General features: G+C 44.6%; 1 protein-coding gene across 1 annotated transcript in view; it reads left to right on the top strand.

The window, feature by feature from the left end:
- CPNE9 (copine family member 9) overlaps positions 1–15,380 on the top strand; it is a 468,155-nt gene that overhangs the window by 380,693 nt on the left and 72,082 nt on the right. The window contains exons 11-14 of the mRNA XM_073591994.1: positions 1,966–2,070; positions 2,213–2,254; positions 7,238–7,313; positions 13,902–13,955. Coding sequence (XP_073448095.1) covers positions 1,966–2,070; positions 2,213–2,254; positions 7,238–7,313; positions 13,902–13,955 — 277 coding nt within the window. The remainder of the gene's footprint in view (positions 1–1,965; positions 2,071–2,212; positions 2,255–7,237; positions 7,314–13,901; positions 13,956–15,380) is intronic.

Below are 15,380 nucleotides of genomic sequence, written 5' to 3'. Positions count from 1 at the left end.
AATGAATGTACACTTTAAATAAAGTTTATCCAAAACAAAATAAAAGGGAGCCATGTGATGCGCACATCCGTGCACCACACTGCCGCCTAGCGTAGTCAGGAGGGGACAACTGCCGGGTAGGTAACGTGCTTCAGCAGCTGTCAGCGTGAATCCAGCCTAAGAATTTCCATTCAAAATTCTATCCATCTATGGCCAGCTTAAGACTGGCACAGTGCAGATAACTTCTTTATCTCTGTTTTTACATGATATGCCCTTTTTTCGGAAATTCGAAAATTCGGAAATTTGGAATTAAAAAACTTGGATTTACGAATTTTCTAATTTCCGAATTTTCAAATTTGCGAATTTTCGAATTTCCAAATTTTTGAATTTCCGAATTTTCTAATTTCCAAATTTCCAAAATTTCGAATTTCCCAATTTTCAAATTTCCGAACTTTTGAATTTTCGAATTCCGAATTTTCGAATTCCAAACTTCCGAAATTTATTAAATTCGAAATTTCGGAAATTTTAAAATTCGGAAATTTGGAAATTTTGAAATTCGGAAATTCAGAAATTCGGAAATTCTGAAGATGAAAAATTTGGAAATTTTCGCAATTAACGACTTTGTCAAAAATTCGTTAAGAAACAAATTCAGAACTAAACTAATTGCACATGTCTAATATGCCCACTACTGTGGTCCCACAGCTCTCACCTTGCGTTGTAACATATCTTTAAGGTGAGCGCAGTGGAAGCACAGCGATGACGGGAAGTGGTCACGAAAACTTTTTGGACTTGTTTATTTATTTATCAACTTTCCCATATGGATTTCACACTACCTTCAGACAAACTGTCACTTTAAACACAACTGTTTATTTGAATTTGTATGTCATTCACTTATATTTTATATTTTCTTTGTATTTAATACTGATCTGGTTGGTATATTGGCATGATAGTAACTATATATCGCATGATTACACAGTGTGGATATTGTATACAGTTATTTTAATGAGCACTGTAGATGCATTCATATGAATAGATGGTAGCGCTGCACTTATTTTAATTAAATTTTCACAAAGCGGTGACTCTGACATTCACAAACATTCACTGCAAGTACATCTTCCAGGTGCATGTGTTATAAATGACAATGATTCATTCACCACAAACGAATGCATGGAGAAAGTCACATTCACTGCTTTATAACTGCACTGTATTACCAAAAGTATTGGGACGCCTGCCTTTACACACACACATGAACTTTAATGGCATCCCAGTCTTATGCTGGCTATACAGTATATGAAAAAATCGTACAAAATTCGGTCATTTAGACAGTTCGCTCGTTTTTCGGACAGTTAATGGGCACACAATCGATAATGGTTGGGACATTTTTGCGCCGAAAAAACGAAGGACAAGTTTGGAAATTTTCTGCCAAACTAACAATATATTGAAAGGTTAATGTGTTTCCCGTCCGAACTGTCTGCACTAGGTATATGTAAAAAAAAACGAACAAAAAATGCATTCATTTATGTCCACTGAACGATTTATTGGTCAATACATAATGGCACTATCGTTTGTGCTGACGGCCGAATGTTCGTTTTTTTTCCAAAATGGGGGGGATTGCGAATGTCTATTTTGTAGAAGGAAGAATTAGGGTGAAGAAGAGAATGGAAGGGTACGGAGAGATTCCACTGCTGAATACTACAAGATTATTGAAAGCCAGTGGCTAAGCTCATCAAACTCAACCAATGACAAAAACGTAAACCCTGTCATCGACTGACATCGCCATAGTAACCAAGATATCATTTTAAAATTATTTGTCTGCTCAAAACAGATATATGAGTATTTTTAGTGGCCATGGAAGGTGATTAGTGATGGGTAGAGTTCTAAAAGGTGATTCTTGAGGGCATCCAACCAAGACTAAACTGTCTAATTTGACCAATGCCCATTTGGCTACGTGAAACATTTTTGTCATTATATTCTCCATATTTACAGGTTCACAATTTGCCACAAGACAGAAGTTGTGAAAAACACACTGAACCCCGTCTGGCAACCGTTCACCATCCCTGTGAGGGCTTTATGTAATGGTGACTATGACAGGTGAGAATCCGTATCCCAATCCACGGTGGAAAGAATTTTACCACTTTGAAGATCATTTTCATATACATTCTCAACAACTCTCTTATTCATTATTAACTCTTATCTTTATTTTGTTTTCAAAAAATGCTTGACCTTCTTGCAGGACGGTGAAAGTGGACGTGTATGACTGGGATAGAGGGGGAAGGTAGGTGATTTAACGCTATTACTTGTCTTGTCACACATAAATACATTATACTACCAGCATTGCAATCTTACCCTGGCATACATGGGAGACAATGTAAAAGGTAAAATTAGTGCAGCGCAGTATATAAGTCCGTAAACATGTGTGAGAAAATCAACAATAATAATGGTAAAGTTCTTCAGCAATGGAAGGCAGGAACACCTCGTTCATATCCGTTGAAATATTCTGAGTGACTAATCCTCCACCAGCAAATCCAAACTCTTACCAGATACGGTGGACCTCTGAGCTAAGAGGTCCACCGTATCTGGTAAAAACCATTCCAGGGAGACAACCTGGAATGGTTTTAGTTACATTTTTGAGGAGGTGAGTTTTAGTAACCTATTTTGCCTGTCTTAAAGATAGGATTTATTGTGTCGTTTTGTCCATTAGTCCTGCAGCCCAGATATTTCGGAAGGTGGGTATGAGTGCCAGTAGTGAAAGGTGACGAAGAACACAAGAAAGACTATGCACAACTGGACACTTCCAATACACAGCTAACATTCTACATCTCCAACAGGTCCAACCACCAACTAGGACAGCTTTGGCTAGGCTAGTGCTTTCCTGATTGGGCCTGTAGGTAGGATGTAGTCTGCCAGGGAGGATGTGGCATAAATGCAGCCTGTTTCGCTAACCTAAAGATAGGATTTATTATGCCTTAGTTTTATCCATCAGACCTGCCTAGATATTTCAGAAATTGGCTATGAGTGCCAGTGTTGAGGGGTGACACAGAACAAAAAATGAACTATATACAACTGGACACTTCCTATACGCAGCCAACATTCCACATTTCCAACAGGTCCACCCACCCTTACCGCAACCTTGGCTAGGCTAGTCCTTTCTTAGTCTGGCCAATATATAGGATGTCATCTGCCGGGGAAGGTGTGGCATAAGTGCAGCAACTTATAACAGCCAATTGGCTATAATCAGATCAATTGCTATAGGTAAACCGATCAGTCATTATACTAAATGTATCCAAAGCAGGTGGTGATTTTACCAAGAATAGTTTAGCATCTCAACTAATAAATTTGCCTGCACCAAAATGTCATTGAAATTAGCCTGTGCCATGTGGACTGCTTTACATAGAGATAAATCACACGGTTTTTTTTTCTTACAAAACCACGTTAGCACTTACATAAAAAAAAATACAGACGAAACTGTACTGACAGATGAAACTGTATTTTTTTTCTAGGTGCACTCTGAAAAACAAAAGTTTCCTAAAAGTTTTTGTAAACAAAAAAAAAAGTAAGACATTCTAAAGAAAATTAGAAAGAATTTTTAAGGAGCTTCTAAAACCACAAAGGTCATTTGACAGTTCCAGGTCTTACACTGCTGATTAGGCCTCATGCACACGAGATGCCGGTGCAAACTCTGCTGAACACATGTTTTTAAAAGCTGAAACCGGCGTTTAGAAATGTCCGTTTTGCCACGTTTGTAAGCCGCGTTTGCGTCTAGAAGCGTCTGCAGAGCAGAGAATGACATTTTATGACCCGAATTTGGGGCCCCATATTTCGGGGCTACTTGGTGCTAGAAACCCCAAATTTGGATATGTTATATTGTTAGTCCAACTGTATTAGCACACCATATTTGGGGTTCCTAGCACCAAGTGGCGCCGAGATATGGGGTCCCAAAATCGGGTCGCAAAATGATAAGGACTTTTCTGCAGCAGAGAATGACATTTTATGACCCGAATTTGGGGCCCCATATTTCGGGGCTACTTGGTGCTAGAAACCCCAAATTTGGATATGTTATATTGTTAGTCCAACTGTGTTAGCACACCAAATTTGGGGTTCCTATCACCAAGTGGCCCTGAGATATGGGGCCCCAAATTTGGGTTGTAAAAAACACTTATAAACGCAAACGCGGCTAAACGCGGCTAAACGCGGTATCGGCGTTTAGCCGCGTTTAGCTGAGTTTGCCGTCTGAAACGTGGAAAACTTTTGCATCTGAACCCATTTTTTTGCTTCTGGAAAAACAAGGTTAAACGCAACTGCCTAAAAACGCCAAAAAACTAGACTGTGTACATGGACACATAGGATAACATGGAATGGGTTCAGGGGCAGTTGAAAAAAGTGTCCAACTGCCTCTGAACACGAGTTTAACAGCGTCTCGTGTGCATGAGGCCTTAGGCTCGGTTCACACGGGGGCGACTTGTCAGGCGACCTAGCCGCCTGACAAGTCGCCTCCCGTTCTGTACAATGGAACCGTTCTAATCGGAGCGACGCAAGTCGCTCCGACTTAGAAGAAAGGTTCCTGTACTACTTTGGGGGCGACTTGCATAGACTTCTATACAGAAGTCGTCTTGCAAGTCGCCCCGGCAGTCGTGTGCAGGTCGCCTCGGTGAGGCGACCTGCAAGTCGTGCCGCGTCTAGTGTGAACCGGCACTTAGGAACTAATCGGAATAGTTCAGGATTATACAATCTTCTTGGCAGCCAATCTTGATGATCACATGAGGTTTATTTACCAACAAGCATGCTTCTTCTTAAAGCTAACACCAGAAGGCAAAGTGATGATTGAGGCCAGCAAACTGTCACAGTGTATTACAGCATATACAATGCATTGATTTATGCATTTTTGTTTAATATTTGTGTCCGTATATAATCTAATAGCCAAGCGGGGAATTTATTAAACAAGGGCACCAAATGAAAGTTGTATATGTCCAAAGGTAAAATTATTTAGGTTGGCAAAATAATCATAAGAGTTATTTGTCATGTTAACTGATGCATGCCAACACTGCTAAATTTGATCTGGGCATCCAGCTTCAGTGACCTCTGGTCACAAAGGGTTCATCTAGTTCAAACATAGCATTTTATACATATATTTATTTTGTATATGTATTTTTATATAATATAGTTATATTGATCCAGCAATGTAACTATGCATACTGTATATCATTCCTGTGGGATCCCTGTGGAAGCTGGACACCGCTACTCCAGTGGTCAAGGCTGGTGCAAGGATTTTTGACACCCTAGGTGAACCTCATTTTGCCACCCCCCCTTCACTCCACCCTCTTTGCCCTGCCCATGCATACCCCACCTTTTTAATGAAGCGCCCATCAAATGCAGCCTCACCAGCGCCCGACAATGCAGCCTCACCAGCGCCCATAAATGCAGCCTCACCAGCGTGGAAGCTGGACACCGCTACTCCAGTGGTCAGGGCTGGTGCAAGGATTTTTGACACCCTAGGCGAAACCTCATTTTGCCAATCCCCCTTCACTCCACCCTCTTTGCCCTGCCCATGCATACCCCACCTTTTTAATGAAGCGCCCATCAATGCAGCCTCACCAGTGCCCATCAATTGCAGCCTCACCAGCGCCCATCAAATGCAGCCTCACCAGCGCCCATCAATTGCTGCCTCACCAGCGCCCATTAATGCAGCCTCACCAGCGCCCATCAGTTGCAGCCTCACCAGTGCCCATCAAATGCAGCCTCACCAGTGCCCATCAATTGCAGCCTCACCAGCGCCCATCAATTGCAGCCTCACCAGCGCCCATTAATGCAGCCTCACCAGCGCCCATCAAATGCAGCCTCACCAGCGCCCATTAATGCAGCCTCACCAGCGCCCATCAATTGCAGCCTCACCAGCACCCATCAAATGCAGCCTCACCAGCGCCCATCAAATGCAGCCTCACCAGCGCCCATCAATGCAGCCTACCAGTGCCCATCAATGAATGTTTGCTTGCTTCCATTCATTCGGGAGCCGGAACACTATGTGCGAACAGAGCGGAAGCTGACTGCTGATGCTGAGACTTACCGTATTTATCGACGTATAACACGCACTTTTTAACCCTTAAAATTAGGGGGAAATCGCGGGTGCGTGTTATACGCCGATCCCCTGCGATCCGGAGCTGCCAGATTTTCAAAATCGCCGACCGCGATTTGAAAATGGCGCCGCCGGCGCCGAAATACACAGTGCCGGTCCTTGGCTCTTCTCGGCCACTTTCGTCTTCACTCGAGCGCCGCCCGAACCTAGCCAAGTGTACTCGGCTAGGTTCGGATAGCTCCGCTCGGGACTACGAGTGGAGCTGAAAGTAAACGAGAGCCGCCGAGAAGAGCCGAGGACCGGCTCTGTGTATTTCGGCGCCGGCGGCGCCATTTTCAAATCGCGGTCGGCGATTTTGAAAGATCACGAGATGCGAGGCTGCACTGGGGAAGGCTGCACTGACCAGGCTGCACTGGGGAAGGCTGCACTGACCAGGCTGCACTGGGGAAGGCTGCACTGGGGAAGGCTGCACTGACCAGGCTGCACTGGGGAAGGCTGCACTGACGAAGGCTGCACTGAGGAAGGCTGCACTGACAAGGCTGCACTGGGGAAGGCTGCACTGGGGAAGGCTGCACTGACATGGCTGCACTGACATGGCTGCACTGGGGAAGGCTGCACTGGCAAGGCTGCACTGACAAGGCTGCACTGACATGGCTGCACTGACAAGGCTGCACTGACATGGCTGCACTGGGGCAAGGCTGCACTGAGAAGGCTGCAATGATGGGCATTTAAATGTAAGTTTTTTTTCCTTTAACTTCCCTCCTAAAAGTTTTTTTTTCCTTAAAATTCCCTCCTAAATTGGGGTGCGTGTTATACACCGGTGTGTGTTATACGCCGATAAATATGGTAGCTGCTTGCTGCAGAGAGAAGAGAATAGGAACACCAGTGGCCGGGTGCCCTAGGCAGCAGTGCGCCCTAGTGCGGCTGCCTAGTTTGCCTAGTGGTAGCGCCGGCCCTGCCAGTGGTCTCCACTGGCTTCCGGGTCCCGTGCTGAGTGGCTATCGAGGTGCATTGTGAACACAGGAGGCCGATCACTCGGCACGGGTGCCATTCAGAGAATGCTTTGCATATAAAGCTTATATAAAATATCCATATTTGGAATTCTCCTCCAAAGCCTTGCTAGCATTGTAAATCTAACTGTAGGTATTTCTAACTGAGACTTCACTTTCCTGTTTATTTTTTTTTTAGCCATGACTTCATTGGGGAATTTACTACAAGCTACAGAGAGTTATCCAGAGGGCAGAGTCAATTCAGCGTATACGAGGTGAGAATTCTGTGTTTGTAGTTATTGCATGTCTGTGATGTCTCAGCACTCCCATATGACTAAGTAACCGGGACTGTGCTAGTCATACTTACGGAATACATGTAAATATGAGGGTTAGTTTAACCGCTTAAGGACCGGAAGGATTTGTCCCCTTAATGACCAGGCCATTTTTTGCGATACGGCACTGCATCGCTTTAACTGACAATTGCGCGGTGGTGCGACGTTGTACCCAAACAAAATTTATGCTCTTTTTTTCCCACAAATAGAGTGGTTTTAATTTTTTGCGGTATAAACAAAAAAAGAGCGACAATTTTGAAAAAAAAGAAACTATTTTTTACTTTTTGCTATAATAAATATCCCCCCAAAATATGTAAAAAAAAAAAATTTCTTCCTCAGTTTAGGCCAATATGTATTCTGCTATATATTTTTGGTAAAAAAAATTGCAATAAGCGTATATTGATTGGTTTGCGCAAAAGTTATAGCATGTACAATCTATGGGAAAAATGTATGGCATTTTTATTATTATTATTTTTTTTTACTAGTAATGGCTGTGATCTGTAGGGACTGCGACATTGCGGTAGACAGATTGGACACTTTTGACACTTTTTTGGGACTAGTGACATTTATACAGCGATCAGAGCTAAAAATAGCTACTGATTACTGTTTAAAAGTCACTGGTAGGGAAGGGGTTGACACTAGGGGGCGATCAAGGGGTTAAGTATTCCCTGGTAGGTGTTTCTAACTGTATGGGGGCTGGGCTGACTGGAGGAGGAGAGAGATTGTTGTTCCTAATCACTAGGAACAGATTATCTATTTCTCCTCCCCTGACAGAACGAGATCTGTTTGTTTACACTGACAGATCCCACTGGTTGGTTCCCTCGCTCGTGAATAAGCGCGTGCCTGCCCACAAATCGCCGTGGGCAGGCATATGCTGTAAAAGGGGAGGGCAGGAGAGGTAACCAGTGTTTTGTTAAGCAAAATCCTGTGGTGGGATTAAACAGCGAGTTGAGATTAAAAGTTAGGCGTCATGCACACTAGAAAGCTAAAAATTGCTTTAGAAATGCTGGACAAAAGAACGCAAAAGTTTTAGCATTTTTTTCGCCGGCCTTTAGCCGTGTTTAGCCTAATGTGTAAGCTGTGTTTAGTACCTGCAGCATTAAAGCGGAGTTCCATCCAAAAATGAAACTTCCCCTTTAAGTGCTGGGGACCCCCTGACATGCCACATTTGGCATGTCATTTTTGTGGGGGGGAGGGGGGCGGGTACCCAGTTTTGACAGGCACCCAGCTCCCACTTCCTCCCCTGGCGCTGCAGCGCCTGAATGATGTTCACCTCTCCCACCCCCCTTCCTGCAATTTTCTGGGACACGTCACAGGTCCCAGACTGCCTGGCCATTCACAGCGTGCAGTTGGAATGCCGGCGCCGCGGAGAGGAGGGGGAGAGGAGTGGGGCTTTGTGCGCCCGCATCGCTGGACCGTAAGACAGGTGAGTGTCTGATTATTAAAAGTCAGCAGCTACACTTTTTGTAGCTGCTGACTTTTAAATGGGTGGAACTCCGCTATAAGGAGTGGGGCCACCGGTGTTATTAACAACCAGTGAATAAGTGGTTGTTAAGGAGCAAGCCGGGAAGTCGTCTACCGTGTCCTTAACAACAGATGAGTCATCAACTGTCAGCAGGGTTCCCCGCTGACAGCTGAATGTAAAAAAAAAAACATTGCCATAATACAAAAATAAGAAAAGAAAATGGTGTGGGGGGTCCCCCCAATCTAAACCAGGCCCTTGCATAGGGGCATTTGATGTATAGGTGTGACTCTGATGTGATGGGGGGACTTCTGATTGATGGGGGGACCTTCATGTAAAGTGAGGCCATGATGTGAAGGGGGGCCTTCTGATGTGATGGTGACTTTGATGTATAGGGGTGACGCAGATGTGCTGAGGGCTTTCATATATAGGGGAAACTCTGATGTGATGGAGGGACTCATGTATAGGGGCATTTGATGTATAGGGGTGCTTCAGATGTGATGGGCGAACTTCTGATTGATGGGGGGCCTCTGATGTGAAGGAGGGCTTCTGATGTGAAGTTAAAGAAGAAGTACAGCCAAAGCTTGTTTGGCTGTACTTCTCCTGTAGATCACACGAGTGCAGTTCGTTCTGCACACCTGAGACTCGTTTTCAGCAGACAGCGGGCTGAAATCCGCTGTCTGCTAATGTCACAGAGCCGGTCCAGGCTCGGTCAAGATCGCAACAATGGAATTGGGATCTTCCCACATGCCAGGGAGCTTTGAGAACCTAGCAATCGGCGGTGTTTGATTGTTCAGTTCTCAGTGTTAGAGGCGCCAGGGGACAGATGCAGCATCGGACCGATACTGCATCCAGCTAGGTGAGTATGTGTCAGAAACCATGAATCAGACTGAGACAGAAGTACAGTTAAATCGCACTTGTTTAATAATAATAATAAAAGGTAAACAGAGTAAATGTAGTCAAAAACTAGCCAGAGTTCAGGAACCGGAACGGATAGTCAGGCAAGCAAAAAAGTCAGGGAGCCAGAGATGAGCGTAGTAGAATAACAAACAGGATCTGGAGCCAGAAGGAATGTCAGCCAAGCAAGTCTTTAACAGGAACACAGGAGTGCGTCTCTAGAGATGTGACCCAGGCGAAGGCAGAGATCATCTGGCCTGGACGGCTTAAGTAGGCAAGACTGACAAACAAGATATCATCAACAGGTGAGTCACTGTGGAGAGAAAGGAGCTGGCAGCTAGCCGACAGCTGAGCAGCCATGTTTGAGAAGGAAGGGCTGAGCCCAGCCCTGACAGTATGAATCTGCAAAAACCCCAAACCCCATACTTCTCTTTTCATTTCATCAAAGCCCTTGTGTGGATTGTCGCAGGCTCAGGTTTCCCATTGAAAAGTAACATTTATGGGTTTTTTCATTGCATGTTGGGGTGCCTTGAAGATTAGCATACTTTAAAGGATACCGCCACTGAAAAAAAGGTTGAGAAACACTACCCTAGACATTTAATCTTTCCGGTGCAGGAGGAACCCCACAGGGGTACCTTTGGACTATACATGGAGTTCAACTTTAAAGCAGTAGTTGGCTCTGATTGGGGTGTCTAGCTGCTCTCCAGCTGTCTATGTACACCTAACCTGATTACCTTTTTAGCTGGAAAAGCTCACATCTCCAGTGGCTGTTCAAATAGACTTTGCCGAGACAGCATGACATTGCTAGTGTTATTGACACAAGGAACGAGGGCTGGGTACCAATGAAAGTATTATCAGAATGTTTAATCTGAGCAAAGTGAAAGATGAGAGGATTAATCAGCTCAGTATCTCATTATTTTCAGGCAGTACAGGAGTTTGTGCAGTGAAGCTAAACGTATTATCACAGCTTCATCCTCTCGGCTCTGGTCTTCATGAGGCCTCCCAAGTCATTTAGAGGGTTCCACACTGAGTCTTTCTGGGCCGTTAAATAGGAAAGAGTTGATGAGAAGTATACAATATAATTTCTTAGGGCAACTTCACAACTTGTATAGAATGTTTCTCCTATCTGTTCCAATTGCTTATTTCAAAGTATTTCTAAAAGCAAAACTTTTCTTTTTAAATGATGTAGAGCAGGGAATGGTTGAAAGCTTTTTAGAGTTTTTGTCTGCAAATTTGTCCCATTGGGGAGATTTCCTTCCACTTCCTATCCTGTAGGCATCAGAGCAAATGAGAGGAAATTTCTTAAAGTAAGGGAGATCCTCTCTTAGACTGTTGTTACCATAATGTGACTTCATATGAAGATGTCCCCTTTATTCTGCCAATGACAACTCAAACTTTTGGATTTTCCCTTTCAGTTCTAGTGACAATGGTTACTAAGACAATTAGTGTGAGAAAGACAGCAAAAAACTGATGGGTTTTAACCCTTCCCCAGTCTATCCAAGAGTAGATATGTATTCAATCTGGTCCTGAGTGTGGTGCTTATCATCAAGTTGAGGCAGTAGGCATCACCTATGTTAAACAATGTAAGGGGGGCAGGCTCAGCTGGTACTGACAGTGGTAAATCATGTAAGACAGGAGCACACAGGAACAGTCTAAGCAGGATTATCCTAAACTTTTTGTTCAGCAAGTCTATATATAAAAAAAAAATCTGACCAAACCACTACCTAAATTCAACTAACAGGGTGTCCTCTAATGAGTTCTCCAAAAAAGCAGAGAGTGCTTGTACCTCTTTTAGTGTTCAATCAGCACTCAGCCTTTTCACTCAGCAGCAAAGTCACACAACAGAGAAATTGAGAGGGCCCTAAACATCAGTCAGTCATCTTATATGATCTGAGCATCTTGTCTTATATAAAGGCCTGTGGACAGCTGGGACTAATAATGAGATCTGGCTACCACGTAAGATATGGGTCCAGAGATGAAGGCTTTATCTCAACCAAAGCTCTATAAGGCCCCTTTCACACTGGGGCGGTTTGCAGGCGTTATTGCGCTAAAAATACAGCCTGCAAACCGCCCCTAAACAGCCTCCGCTGTTTGTTCAGTGTGATAAAGTCCTGCGAGCTGCATCTTTGGAGCGGTGAAGGAGCGGTGTATTCACCGCTCCTTCACCGCTTCTGCCCATTGAAATCAATGGGACAGCACGGCTATACCGCGGCTATAGCTGCGCTGTACGAGTGGTTTTAACCCTTTTTCGGCCGCCAGCGGGGGGTTAAAACCGCACCGCTAGTGGCCGAATAAGATAGCGCTGTTTTACCGCCGACGCCCCCTACCACCCCAGTGTGAAAGGGGCCTAAAGCCCCCAGGACCCACATCAGGATTCATTAAAGCCTATTTCCACGTATTCTGCCACTTTATAAACTATTTCCTTTACTAATGAATGCAACTGCTGTCAGCTCTGTATAAGCTCTGCATAAACTGTATGTAGCATCAACTACGTATAGTATACAGCGCTGTGTTCTGGCAGCAGTAAGGGGTTCCCAGAACAAAATTGAGTTAGGCTGAGCAATGCTCAGCCTTTAACAGGATGCTTTGTATTTTATGGATGAATACAAGGCTTCCTGTGATTTTCTGAGTTGGAGATAGTGACATCATCTGCCTACCTCTCCACCTCAGCCAATGAAAGAAAGCATTGTATTCTCTTATAAAATACAAGGTTTCCTATGAATGGCTGCAGAGCCTCATTTTTTGTATGTGTATATCCCAGTCTGGTTACCTTTGCAGCTTAAAGGGGTTTGGTCGGAGGGGGTAAAACCACAGATCAGTTGCCTATTTTTGTGCCCCAATGCCCCAGCCCCCCACCCCCTCACCCCCCACCATCTCACCCCCCACCATTCCCCACCACAAGTGTAACAAAGCCTAATGCCGTGTGCACACGGGCGAACTTTTCGACCGGACTGTCCGAATCCGTCGGACAATTCGACCGTGTGTGGGCTCCATCGGACCTACAGCTGACTTTTTCCTGTCGAATATCTGATGGAGTTTAGATTTGGAACATGCTTCAAATATTTCCGACGGACTCGAGTCCGGTCAAAAAATCCGCTCGTCTGTATGCTAGTCCGACGGACGAAAACCGACGCTAGGGCAGCTATTGGCTACTGGCTATCAACTTCCTTATTTTAGTCCGGTCGTACGTCATCACGTACAAATCCGTCGGACTTTGGTGTGATCGTGTGTAGGCAAGTCCGCTTGTTAGAAAGTCCATCAAAAGTCCGTTGTAGCTCCGTCGAAAGTCTGTCGGAAAGACAGTCGGACCTTTGTTGCCGAAAAGTCTGCCCGTGTGTACACGGCATTACAGTTATCCCCGTAACAGGAAGTGAAAGGAAATCTTCCAAGGGGCATTTCCCCTAACTTTGTAGAGTTTTTTTTCACTTCCTGATGTATATGTGGGTCAGGAAGCATAGAGAAATCTCCCCATTGTGACAAAAAAAAATTTGAGGTTTTACCTATTCTCTCCTTCTCCAAAAAGAAAAAATATATCATTTCGGCTGTAGATACGTTTTAATAGCATGGAGATATCAAGCTGCCTAGGGTCACGTTTTGCAGCAGAACCCTGTGGTTTTTAATTATGCCACCGTTCAAAAATATAAAGGTATACTTTTTTTTAAAAACGTGGAAAACAAGCTGCATTTTAAAACTGCCTACCTGACCTCTCATATATAGAAAAAAATGTCTCAACTTCTCCAACTGATTATGCATCATAAAGACTATTTGTGCCCCAAGGATATAACGGCGCGGGGTCTTTGATGCAACCTAAAACGGGAACAAGCCGCTTAGTTAATACATTTAATGTAATATTTATGATTCCAGAGCTCCTCTTTTGTTCTGTAGCTCCTCGTGGCGAGTGACTATAGAGATATACAGGTGCTGGAATAGTTATCATTAGTCTGGCTGTCTCACCTCGCCCCCCCATCTCCTGGCACAGCCATTATTCCGTGTGTGTACAACACATTTCTACATGTGTCATTTTAATTGTGACGGCGAGTCCAGAGGGCTACCAGAATGGAGCTCTCTTTCTCGGTGATGAATGTGCAACTAGCTGCGCTAATGAAGATGAATGGGGCTCTGTTTGTCAGTAACAGGAGGGACATCCTTGACTTGTCATTCCTTTGTCTTAGGTATTAAATCCAAAAAAGAAGTGCAAAAAGAAGAAATATATCAACTCCGGGACGGTGAGTGAGCTCCTAATGGACCTGAGCTATGTCTATACCAAATCAGTGACCTCAAGCAGATTACTGCCTACCACAAGCTGGGCGCCGCAGTTATTTATCTTGTTTGGATGTCGGTAGGACTACAAAATTGATGATGCCTATTAAAGCGGACCGATACTCCAGTGATAACTTAAAGCTGTGTTAATAGTTTTGCTTGCGTGAATAAGCGATAGAAAGCAAAAGTAATAGACAGTGTAAGATGCTCTCTTACTCTGACCCAGGGATCACCAAACTATGGCCCTTGGGCCACATCCAGCCCGCTAGATTTTATCCAGCCCCCAGCTAAGGTCAGTGCTGTATCCTCAATGTGCACTGATTAAGGTAAGCAGGGGTTCTAATGTAAGGGGGAACTCTGAAGGGGACCATAATGTAAAGGGGGGATTCTGATGGGGACCCTGATGTATGGGGAAAATCTGATGGGGACCCTGATGTAAGGGGGACTCTGATGGGAACCCTGATGTAAGGGGGGACTTTGATAGGTAACCTTGATGTAATAGGGGACTCTGATGGGTAACCCAATGTAAGGGGAGAATCTGATGGAGACCCTGATGTAAGGGGGACTCTGATGGGAACCCTGATGTAAGGAGAGACTCTGATGGGAACTATGGTGTAAGGGGAGACTCTAATTGGGACCATGATATAAGGGAGGACTTTGATTAGTAACCCTGATGTAATAGGGGACTCTGATGGGTAACCCGATGTAATGGGAGAATCTGATGGGGACCCTGATGTAAGGGGAGAATCTGATGGAGACCCTGATGTAAGGGGGACTCTGATGGGAACCCTGATGTAAGGAGAGACTTTGATGGGGACTATGGTGTAAGGGGAGACTCTAATGGGGACCATGATTTAAAGAGGGACTTTGATTGGTAACCCGGATGTAATGGGGGTCTCGGATGGGTAACCCGATATAAGGGGAGAATCTGATGGGGACCCTGATGTAAGGGGGGCTTTGATGGGAACCCTGATGTAAAGGGAGATTCTAATGGGAACCCTGGTGTAAGGAAGGACTCCGATAGAGACACTAATGTAAGGGGGGACGCTAAAGGAGACCCTATTGTAAGGGGGGACTCAGATGGGAACCCTAATGTAAGGAAGGGCTTTGATAGTGACACTAATGTAAGGAAGGGCTTTGATAGTGACACTAATGTAAGGGGGGGCTCTAATGGGGACCCTAATGTTAGGGGAGGCTCTAATGGGAACCCTGATGTAAGGAAGTGAAGAAAATATCATCAGCACACCAAGGATTCCTTACAAGGGTCCAAAGCTTTATTCTGTGGTCACATGATAAATATACAGCAACGTTTCGAGGGCCACCCCCCCCCTTCATCATGGGAGGTGAGCACATAATAAAGCTTTTACCCTTTCGAGGAATTCTTGGTGTGC

This window comes from Aquarana catesbeiana, linkage group LG07 (genome assembly GCF_042186555.1).
Source record: "Aquarana catesbeiana isolate 2022-GZ linkage group LG07, ASM4218655v1, whole genome shotgun sequence".
Taxonomy (NCBI): Eukaryota; Metazoa; Chordata; class Amphibia; order Anura; family Ranidae; genus Aquarana; species Aquarana catesbeiana.
Note: the sequence above shows the minus strand (reverse complement) of the source record. Positions and strands in the feature narration are given on the sequence as shown.